This window comes from Colias croceus, chromosome 17, assembly GCF_905220415.1.
Source record: "Colias croceus chromosome 17, ilColCroc2.1".
Classification (NCBI taxonomy): domain Eukaryota; kingdom Metazoa; phylum Arthropoda; class Insecta; order Lepidoptera; family Pieridae; genus Colias; species Colias croceus.
In genome coordinates, this window is record NC_059553.1 from 10282225 (window position 1) to 10294905 (window position 12681).

Genomic DNA, 12681 nt, shown 5'->3' on the forward strand with positions numbered 1-12681 from the left:
GGGTTTTTCTTTTACTGCGCGGGCGAAGCTGCGGGTCGAAAGCTAGTAGTTTATAATTGCACTATGAAGTTATAAAATTGTGTACGATGCATTTAATGTGCCAAAACCGGTATTGTTATAGATCAAGATTCGCAAGTAGTATCTCCAAAATTGGTTTTCATATTATCAATATTTAAAACTGCATTATATAAAGTTCAGTGTCCCAGCGTATGGCACGAGGCAGATGCATTATATTTTTACCTATATCCATTCCACGATGAATTCTATTTATGTACAAATTATGTTTTAGATCGACCAATGACCTAGAGATAATAATATTGAAATAATACTCACTCATTACAGCACGTCACCATTTGTTGGGTCACCGTCACTAGCGTCGTCGTGGTGGTCGTCAAAGTGTCACCAACGCACTTCTTTCTAGAACATTCATCCAACACTGCATCCTCTTTTAACGGCTGTAGAACCTCCTTAACTTTATTCGGAGCACTTTTAATCGTGGACCGATGAAACCTAAGATGCGCTGTTGTCCTACCATCAGTACATATTTCTGTTTCTTCGGTAACTAACGCCCCTTTTTTCGTCCTAGAGACTGTTCTAGACGTTTTTCCAATAACATCGCCGTTTTTATGTATCTGTTCATCTGAATCTATAACTCTATTTGGAGGTAGATTATGACTATCATCAGTCAGTATTTCTCTAAAATCGTCCAAGTTAATTGGTTTTCTTCTTTGGTCGTTTTGCCACTCGAAGCCATAGATCGGTTCAGCTTCAGCTCCGAACCAATCTTTCCTTTCATCTGGGGCGGGGTTCTGTGTGACGTTGTCTTGGAAGAAATCATCTGTTAATTCAGTTATTTGTGCACCAGGTCGTTTTATGTCTGTGTCGTCGAATATACCTTTGTTTGTGTTAATTTTTCGTCTCCCGTACAATTGTCTGTAGTATTTCTCCTGATCCCCGTACATCCAGCACACTTTCCACCATTGCTTGCACATTAAAATGTTCGCCGAGTTGGACGACTTGACATGTCTGGTCGCGGTGGTAGACATTTTTTCCTACGTTTATCACAACTGTGCTAAAACTGGTTACCATTGGAATGTAGCATCGTTAATGTGATATCTGTACGACAAATTGATGATCACTAAAGAGTGATGAGATTTTTAATAATGTATTGGCGATTCATCTTTGATTTATAGGAACAAATTAAAAATGATTTAGCGTTCGTTTTAAATGTGTGGACTAAATATTGCATTAAAATTCTCTTATACGTGAAAGCTTTTATACTGGATTCTGGCATGATTGATTATGTAGATTTTTTTATGTCCTCATATTTATATACATAGTTTTGATCACGGACTTAGCATTCTCACGATTACCATAATTTCTAGCTGCTTTAAAATTTCATCGATAATTTGTCAACTATAACTTTTAGAAAAGTTATACACAAGCTATTATAAATCAAGTGAGATTTGATTATTATTTAATATATGGTTATGGCTTGAAACTTTTATATCGTTGATTACATACATTAAATATTGTCATAAAATTTAAATTGTGGAAGGTATTTACGGTTTGATAATAAACATAAAATACAGTCTTGTACCCGGTGGAAACATTTTATATCCAGTCAAATGTTCATAAATACAAAGCTTTAATTTAGTGCTTATATCTTTTAGAATATATATTATTTCTTTTAGAATTAAAATATAGATTGAAACGAATTTATAATGCTTGCTTATTTTCCTATAGGGAAGAAGTGTGTCGGATTTTTTAAAGTTGTTTAACGATGTATTTATCGGCTATGATATATGTATATTTAAATCAATACTAAATTTTGATATTAATAGAATATTTATTAAACACCTCTTTGATTAGATTTTATATTTTAAAGAATTTGTAAATTGACAGTTCTTATTAAGATTAAGATTTATAATTCTTGTTTTATTTTAAATATTAACGTGTTTAATTCCTTGTATTAGTTGATCAATAAATTATGACATACTTAAGAGTTATGATTTCATATTTTATATTGAGCTATATATTCGTATGAACTATCTATAGGTACTAAGGCTCTACTAAAAGACATCTATACAATATTACTATAATAAAGAAAACATATTATAGTTGTTATTTAATTCAAAAAATAATTGATCCATTTTAAAAACACTTCTTTATTAAAAGGTACATCTTTAATAAGTAACAAACAATTTTTTAAACAGAGTCAACCCGCATTTAACTGATTTTTACTGTATTATCTTACACATAGAGCTCTTTCAGAAAATAATAAAATTAGTAATTTAGTTAGTTTAGCAAAGAAATGTCATCCATTAGCCTACCATTCTAGAAGTCACTAAATCTGATGTAATCAAAAAATAACGGACACCAAATAAACTACCCTAATGTTAAGTGCAGGTAATGCCGAATGCATTAGCACTACAAAAAGTTAAGTATTCACAAAGGGATCTTCCGATCACGTCGTGTCAGACGAACCATTAAAAATCAATTATCGATAAAAAAGAAAAAGGTTGTAACCCACAGGTGGTCACAACCTTAGCCAAAGAGTTTATTCTCTGTGGCTTTCACAGGTCAAATTTGGTTTGAAATATGTACGTAATAAAGTATGGGAATTTAATTTATAAGTGAACGTGGTTTTGGAATGTTAGGATGAAATAATAGTTATAGATAATTTATGAGAATAGAAGATGGAATTTTAACCCCTGGAGTGTTGGAAAGCGGCTAGTTTATACATGTCAATTATTGAAGTATTTATTTCTTTGCTATTAATTTCATATAAAAGTACATTCGTTACCAATTAAGATGGCTATTTTGTTTTTGTATCCTCGTTACTGTTCAAAACTTTTCTACTGATTTCGATGAGATTTCTCTCATTTCCTATCTTTTTCTTAAGAATTTTTGTGGATATTATAAAATTTTCACCGTATGAGATATTAAATTAAACACATTTTTGACTAGATTCCATAAAATGAATAGTTTTCCATTTGATTTCATGAACTCTAGCAGGATCTCTACAATAGACTATTTTATCTTCCTTGTTATTAATTTAATGTCAGTTCTCTTGGTTATTCATTCCTTAATTAACCGTTATTTTCAAACCAATCTGGATGACTACAGACTTAAAAACTATTCCTCTAAATAAATTAACGTAGCTAAATATATATTGCTACCACTCAAATATTCCATTTGTCTAAAACCAATTTACATTTTAAAATCAATCCTAATATAATATCTAAATAGAGTACAATTTACAATAAACATTTTTATAATTTTCATAGCCGGAGGAAAGGACCCAAATTATGGTCGATCAAAACAGGATATTTAAAAAAGCGGTTTATTTCCTTGCCTGGAATCTCATCACTCATATTTATAATGACTCACTTTTTATAGTAAAGTAATATATTTTTTACAATAGGTTTAAAATACAGCAAATGATTAAACTGCATTCACAAACCCACGATACCAAATATTATATACATTCATTTTGTATAATTAGTTAGCTCTTAGATTATAATTATTTGAAAAACGAGGTCAAAGTTTATTATTTTTGGTTTGTAAACATAACTCTCTGCTTCCTCAAAATAAATATTATTATGCACTTATATTTTAATACAATTAATCGTTTTAAAATGTTATGATGTAAAAATGATAAGTAGTTTCTTAGTACTTACTTACATTCTACTTTTCTCTTTAACTTTACCGCTACATAGGTATGCTGTCAAAATTTTACCTTATTAATTATTATTAAGTTATGTCAATATTTTTTTTCTATTTGGCGCGCTTTACCGCAACAGATAATAAATATTTCATTGAAAATCTCTGACATCTGTAACAAGTGTCTTGTTGTAGATTATTTCTTAGAATTATTTCACCACAGTGTACCATCCGTCAAGCCTTGCCCCTTGAGAAAAACGTTCCAATGAGCCCATAAATATATCAAAATAAAACAATTTATATGTACTGTCTGACATATACTATATATATATATATCAAATAGTCGCAGCATAAATATACATATTATGTACTGTCAGATATATATAGTTCGAGCATAGATATATGTACTGTTTGATATACACTCGTATATCGAGAATAAGCGCGGGCGTAACTCGTCATAGCAAGACGTTTGCCTGCAGGCGTTTCTGTAACTGGTCCACTGCGAAGCATTTTGGAGATTTATCTTATAGTCATGTTTTGTAGGTACATGTAGTATTGGTGTTTGTTTTGATAGTTTCGTAACAAGAGATGTATGTACACATAACGATTGTAATAAAAATGGATTGTTTTTTTTTTCAATTGAGTGTAGCTATATTATTACTAACTGATCTTTTAATGTTTCTGATATCTGTAAAGTTTATCCGACTGTCATTACTAAGCAACTATTTACCTGCCATTCGAAGTTCCAAGATTCGCAAAAACGATTTGATTATTTTCTATTGTGCTACTATTTGGTCCATAGTTAAACTGCCTACAGTATAGATATCCTAAAATAACATTATACCAATAAAAGCTTATTCTCAAGTTATTCTCCACGGGTCATAAACATTACTGACATTTCTGAGAAAGTCATTTACTCAGTGGGTTTGGCTGGAGGGCACAATTTGCTGAGACGAGGTTCGCTCAAATTGTGCCACCGTTCGTTATATTATATGTTGCGGAATGTGGTTATGATACTGCTGGTGTTTTTATACTGTGTGATGATTTACATTAAAACTAGCTTTCCGCCCGCGGCTTTGCCCGCTTTGTCTAAAATTTAATAAATGGTATACTAAAACCTTCCTCGTGAATCACTCTATCTATTAAAAAGTAAAAACATCGCATCAAAAACCGTTGCGTAGTTTTAAATATTTAGGTAAGTATACATAAGGATATAAGGACAGTGAAAGCTTTCATGTGATATAAGGAGGAAAGACGTGAAACCGAATAAGTTTAGTGTTAATAAATAGAGTTCATTATAAGATTTAATTAATAGGTACATCATAAAAACACCTACCATAAATACCTACGTACACATAGTACTAAAATGATAATATGAAATAGCTTTTTCAATTTACGAGCAACAGTAGCAAAACGTTTTAAACGAACATGTATCAAAATGTAAGTAGATTGCAAAAACATAAACTGACTTGTATATAAAAACTCTATGTACCTACATTTTACTTATTACTGAGAACGTAAGCCGATTTGCCGCGTTTATAGGTATCTTGAATAAAGCCTATCCAGATTTATGTCCCATTAGGTAGACTAGTATTACTCAGAATGTAGTCATGTTTAAAACTAGATGGAGCAAATTGACATTTGTATGAGAGAGGTCTTCCGCGGATGCACACGTTTATTAATATTCTGCAAAAAGTATAGAGATTATCTTGTAAGGAAAGCCTGAAAATAAATAGGAGTATGTAAGCTTCTCTGGCTACACGAAAACATAAGCAACAAAATAACATGCAGTGAATATACCAATTTTTATAACAAAACTAATATTATTATCCGCTCGTCTTCTACAATGCGCAAATAAGTCCTTGGCGCTTAATCTACTTCTAAAATCTGACACGTTACGTATGTCTCATCTAGTTAACTATATAATCTGTGGCACAGATCAGTACAGAAAATAAAGGCCACGACACATTGTTTGTCGAAGCTCTCGCATGAATTGTTTGCTCAAAACCGGTCGAGCTACTGTGAAAATGTTATGTTTGACAAGTGTGGTAGTTGGGACGTCGTTAAGGCTTTGGAAGACGTCAGCACAAGGTTATACAAACAATTGATAGATATTGTTTCTGTTTGTAGACAGTTACAGGGGTATAAATATGAAGAAATCGATATTTAATTGGGGACTTAACAACGCTTCTACTATACTAGAAAAAAACTATTAAATATGTGTAAACATGACAAACAATATGTTTTCATATTCAAATCGATGTAGGTTATACTTAACAAAACACTAGAAAAAGACTGTATTTTTAAACTTCTTGACGCGTGATAATAGTAAAATTTCAATTTCATGGAGATTTTGGTATCGTTGAATCTTGCCAAAAGAAGTTTCACTGCTGGGCACACACGCTCTTTTTTGGTATATCTATAATTGAATAATATAAATTTCTTTATACATAAAATTACATAATACTTCTATTTCTAGTTAATTGTACGCTTGTTAATCCTAAACTATGTGGAGATATTTAAATTCCACTGAACACGTAATTAAAGTAAGAGTTTGGAAAGTATCAATCACCCTTAAGAGGCAAAGACAGGGCAATAATCTCGTCAAATGGTCAGATTTAATTATTGCCTCATAAGTAGGGCGGAGGCTGATTAATGGCCCCGCTTCTCGTTAGACTAGTTTTGTCATTCCGTCTTGATTAGATCAATAATTCTATTAGGTTTTAAGTATCCTGGTTAATTACTGTTGCTTTTATCTGTGTTTGATTAACTAGAGGTAAAAAATGAGTGTATGTGCCGAGCACACGTGTCAGAAGTGAAACTTATTTGTCAAGATTCAAAGATACCAAAATCGTCGCCTTACTCCATAACGTGGTGGTATTCTTATGACGCGACTTTTAAATTTTACTCTGAACGCGCCTAAAGAAGTTCCACTTCAAAAAAGATTGAAGTTTTATATTTGTTTGCATGATATCGATACTCAAATATTGTTTAAACTGTGGTCAATTAATTATCTACCCAATTTCTACCATATAAATATTTTTATGTCAATTTGTTGACGAATTGTGGGGACGTGAATATTTATTAAACTAGGCAACCACAATTCTGACAAATAAATGTTCATTTCATTTCATTTCAAGATTACACCAAACTTTGGAAATAAAAAGTTTGAAATTTTATATTATTTTGAATATAATATGTTACAATTCCTCCCATATTTTATCAGACAGGAAAACAATCTTGGCTGTAATTGTTTCGAGCGAATCTATCAAGGAAGCAATCAATTACTACTGAATACCTTGATATATGTAGCGATTGATATTACATTGATTTTAGATACATGCCGACAAACAATAGGCCGGTCTACCTTTACGGATTTCCGATTAGATAATTCATTTATTCAATAATAGTATCAAGATATACCAGAAGTCGAACCGTTAACTTGCTCTTGATACTAATTTTGACTTAGTCATACCAACAAACACATTTTGAATGGCTACAAAGAAATTAAGGGAAAAGCCGCATGGTAAAGGAAAATTATTTGATATATTATTTTTGATAAAATTCATTTTATATTTTTTAAGCTTTATTGTTTCTCAGGCTCTATAATTAAAACGAATAAAATTTGATCGATCTTTAAATGTTTCATAAAAATTTATACTTGTTTTATGTTAAAACTACACTATGAAGTATCAACTTTTTGCAACAATTGAATAATACATTAACACATAATTACATATACGGCAAATTTTTTCTCACCTAAGTATGGAACAATAGTAACAACGATATAACCTCGTATCCCGTTAAATAATTACTTGAACTCATGGTACCATCCATTCCTTATTGAGAGCGAACAATAACTTATCTATGGTTAATTATTATTAACTGAGAGTCTATGATCATTGAGTTGTGTTTTTTTCCGTTTGGTTTAGGGTTCATGAAGTGATTTTCTTGTACACAAACATAAAAAAGCAATTAGAAATACATCATAGATCAACAACATTACCTACATTCTATATCTCATACACTATCGAATTTTAAAACCTAATAATTTTGCTATGACGTTATACTGTACTACTAATCAATCCCTACTAATGTTATTATAAATGCGAAATTAACTCTGTCTGTCTGTTACGCTTTCCCGCTTAAAGCTCTCAACAGATTTTGATGAAATTTGGCACAGACAATCTTTAGACCCTGAGAAAGAACATAGGTTACCTTTATTGCGAAATACGTACCACGAGCGAAGCCGGGGCAGACCGCTAGTTAGCAATAATCTAATACAAACACTGTAATAAAAAATGAATTTATTCTTGGTTATGACATGTAGAGTCAAAAGCTCTACAATTTAAAATTAATTCTAACAATCTTAAATCGTATTTTCTTATCGTTAGATTTACATATTAAGCATTATTAAAATATTAGTGTAGATTCAGATTATAAGTATTGGTACCCAAATAAAGTGTTAAACATCTGCAAGCAACAAATCACGGTAAACTTTAAAGCAGAACCATATTTGACAAACATCTAGATACACTAAATATTAATTATTTGGTGCTCTTATAATCTGTAGCAGTCTTGTATCTGGCGGCCATAATAGCGATCGATAATTCAGCTGAGACAGTGCCAGTATCGACATAGTAAAATAATACGAACAGTAGGGCAACTAAGCTTTTTCCATAAATTACCTATGTACCATTGAGGCAATAAAGTTTTTATTCGTAAATCTTTAACTTGTTAATACGGGGTAACGTTTACTTCATACGCCGCGGCCGTGGTCGTTGGACGCAGACGTTCCATGTGCGCTTTAAAGAACATTCGCTACTGACAAAAACCGCGACGACTGCTTACATGTCTCGTCAAAGCGCATGTTTCTACAAGTGAGCCGTTAGGAACATTTTGTAATAGCACGTTGTTTCCATACTGTTCGTGTATATTTACTGTGGCATCGGTGCGCGTGCGCCGATTAAACTCAGGCAATCGTCGGCAGATTGTGAGCAGATACCTATCTGTAGGACGCCATTTTCGTTTTGTTTCTTGGTAGCTTATATAATTGTAGGCAATTGGTGACTTGTGAAGTATAGGCCTGTAATAGTTCTTTTTGTTTTAGTAATGTTGAAACGACGTTTTGAAGTTTGAAGCTGAGTTATGCTCCAGTTGCAAGTAAATGTGATGATGTTATATTGATTTGCAACATTATTTTTTATATTTTAAATATTGATGGCATTTAGATTTATTGGTATGAGAGTTCTTATATTCATCTAAATATTTGAAAATTTTTTGAAAGTTATTTGGCTGAGTTACTAAAATTATTTATTTACCTTTGACCGTCGATGCCTATACATACATTGTTATTGTATTATTAAAAAAAAATAAAGATGAGGCTTATCTTAAAATTTATATATACGTATTTGGCTCGTGTGTGTATGTTTTTATAACCGTGTTTTTCTGTATATCACATTTAAAGTGTAATTAAAATACAAGAGGTAATAAAAAACACTGACGCAAATTACAACTTTGTGCAGATCTCAACAAAAAATTGGTTTTAATTAATTTTTATGTTTACTTATTCATATAGAGCTCCTTAACATGTATTTTAAGGATTTATTTTTGGATATCAAATAAGAATGTAGAGTCTTCGTGAAAATAAGAATGTAGAGTCACAGGTTACTGTCTCATTTTCTTTTTGTATTGATCGTTTTGTTAACATTTGACATTTAACCCTACATATTTTTTATTCGCCCATCAATTTTATTGTTTTTCATGTAACCGAATGAAAAACAAGCCTTTGATCGAAGGTTGTACCAAAGTCTGTTATTTGATAACATCGACACTCGCTACATTTTAATACGTATCTCTTTGCGCAATCTCTATCATACAGTACGTACAGAGTTTAAACAACAAAGATGAACCGCCAACGAATATCATAATCAGAGAACAGCAGGTGTATAGAAATGGCCACACAACGACGCGACTTTCCAATTTATTCACCTATTCAATTCCCACGTGTTTCCATTAAAACACTGCAATCCTTTGTTGTGTTCACTTTCTCAAAAAACACTATGACACTTAGACATTACGATGGCATTGTTTCACAAACGATTACAAGCGCAAACACAACTATTTGCTGCGCGGACGCATGCTCAACTGAAGAGTATGGCTAGCCAACCGCGAAAGACCGGCGAGCGGGATAGACTATTACCATCACACGCGTGCAAACGAGACGGAGGATATCATCCTTTGACAGTAGCTATTCAAATTTTTGTTTTATTACACATGTCTGTTGTGGCTCGTAAATTATTTGCGCTTTAATTAGACAAGTGAAAGGTTGAAACAAATCAAGCTGTCAACGAATATGCTTTATAGTGACTTAGATATTGTCGTTAATGGTTAATTGGGCCCATCTTGGATGTTAATCAAATTATTTGCGTATGGTGCTTGTTGATTTATTTGTTTCGATGTTCAATAATGCTTCTTTAAATATGTAGAGATGTAGAGATTAGATAATTAATGTTCTGTATATATTTTTTATATCCCGCAAAAAGTTATAGAGAAGTGTCTCTATAATTATATTATATTATAGAGTCATTTGATTCTTTATAAAATAGATATTGTACTTAAATATTCATCTGAAAATATATTACCTATCTGTTTAATTGACTACACAGAGCTTGATTGAATTTATGAAAGGAAAAAGGGTTAGAACCTGCGGGTTGCGCGTTGTGCACAATGCACCCCACAAGCTTTCCGAGCGTTACTGTCGATTTTTTGTGCGAATAATCATCAACTAAGTAATAGGTCAGATTAGATCAATACCTTAGAAAAACCTTCATAGAGTTTATAATTAACAAAGAACGTAACGAATACGAATGAAAAACGAAGGTTAGTCCTGCATGTATGAACCAAAAGCTGGACCCCTGATAATATTATGATTTATTAGATTATTCAAAAACAATTGTCTGTACGTTTTTCCTGAAATTTACTTTATTATTGCGCTAATGTAGATTTATACGATGTACGTGCCATCCTTTTAATTGGAGTGGGACTAGTGAGAGTCGAGTAAATATAGAGCAAAAACATAATATATTTTTTAATCTTCATAATATTTTTACATAAGCGAATGCATGGCCTTATTTTAATTTTCAACAAATTCTTAAACAGAAAAGAATCCTAGATATACATTTTATATTCAGAATATATCAAAAGTAAGATGCAAAATTTTATTAGTGAGAAGTTGCCACTCCTCAGAAGGAGAGACAGTCCAATAATTTATGTCGGTATTTCCATATCAAGTTCATTAATTACGAATTAAATGCTATTTATCATAAATAGAAAGCCGCCTTACTTTCTCGATTACTTGATAACATGAAAATTATAATTAATTATTTACTAGTAATTTATTTAGGGAGTTTATACATGGACCGAATAAACGTTGCGCTTGCTCTTAATATAATGTAGTACCTACTTACTATTAACACGGACCACATCGCGGAATTTAGCTAGTTTAGTTAAATAATAAAAAGACGGCGACAAAATATATGAACAAAACCGATAAACTTTTATTCTATTTCGTTATGTTTTCCTGTTTCGGTCAAAGATATTATAAACAGCGTCATGTATAAAACACCTAAATTAGAAAACCACGATTTTTTTACAACTAATGAATCCGATCGGAATTCTTCTAATTTCAATCTAATTTTATGACTCTCGTAAACTTATGTGACACATTTTAGAAGATGGCGCTTTATTAATCAATTAAAAAGTATAAGTCAACATTCAATTTTCCATTACAATTTGTTTATTTAGATTATAGTGGTGTATTTTAAATAAATCTTTAATATATAAATCTCGTATCACATTAATGTTTGTCCTCAATGGACTCCTAAACCACTTAACCGATTATAATAAAATTCGCACACCATGTGCAGTTCGATCCAACTTGAGAGATAGGATAGTTTAAATCTCAAATCGTTTTAGAGAAAGCGGGCGAAGCCGCGGGCGGTAAGCTAGTCTCTTATAAAAACACGGTATGTTATGTTATCGCAGCTACATAATATGAAACTACATACAAAAAAATTATACATCCGAAGATCTATAACTTTATCAACCAGCTTGTCACATTGCGAAGTTTAAAGCAGGCTTAGTAATTACCTACCGCGGATGCACGTATCATTTGCTACTCTAGTCGTTATTGCTTCAGGTGATTATTTGCGACATATCCTAATGCTTTCCTCTAGACATGAGATTAAGGTTTATTTACAAGAAAAACTGGGAAAATCGAGCTTTTTAAAGGGTTAATAGATTTGTAGAGCGGTTTAAGAATATTGTTAACTAGCTGCTCCGCGCGGTTTTACCCCCGTGGCCCCGGTCCTGTTGGTCGTAGCGTGATGATATATACCTTATAACCTTTCTCGATATACGGGCTATCTAACACCGAAATAATTTTTCAAATCGGACCAGTAGTTCCCGAGATTAGCGCGTTAAAACAAACAAACAAACTCTTCAGCTTTATAATATTAGTATAGTATTTATAATATTAGTAAACGTAGTACAATAAGTAGAACTAAGAGGTTTAATAGTTTTACAAATTTATGTATTTATTGTTTTTAATTATCATGTATTTTAGTTGAAAATAGCCAGAAATAAGCCACATCTAAGGAACATCTGAAATACAATTCATTTGCAAAATTCAAAAGAAAGCTTATGCTATAAGCTTCAAATTCGATTTACGTATACTTTTCAATTATTTTCATTTCTCCATACACCCATAATAAACGTAATAATACGTTCGATCTGATAATAATGCGAGATAATCCGACACTATCCTACCATCGGTTGTTTCATGTAATTCCATTACTCGATACAGATTGAAAAGCAATAATAAATATAATAATTTGATCGTGAGTCGGAGCAGGCACGTCCGGGGCATCTTAGCAGCCGCCATTCCGCGCGTGCCAACATGTACTTGAGATTTGAATTATATACCATACTAGCTGGACCATCCAACTTCGTCTG

General features: G+C 32.0%; 1 protein-coding gene across 4 annotated transcripts in view; it reads right to left on the reverse strand.

Moving 5' to 3' along the window:
- The window catches only part of LOC123699060 (protein prickle-like), a 122498-nt gene extending 112697 nt beyond the window's left edge, over nt 1-9801 (reverse strand). For 2 of the 4 annotated variants that reach the window (XM_045645924.1, XM_045645921.1), the window contains exons 1-2: nt 9658-9801; nt 334-1116 (exon numbers count right to left, since the gene is read on the reverse strand). In XM_045645924.1, coding sequence (XP_045501880.1) covers nt 334-1046 — 713 coding nt within the window. In that variant the 5' untranslated portion in view covers nt 1047-1116; nt 9658-9801. The remainder of the gene's footprint in view (nt 1-333; nt 1117-9657) is intronic. The other 2 variants (XM_045645923.1, XM_045645922.1) reach the window with 2 other exon arrangements.
- Between the last annotated feature and the right edge of the window lie 2880 nt (nt 9802-12681).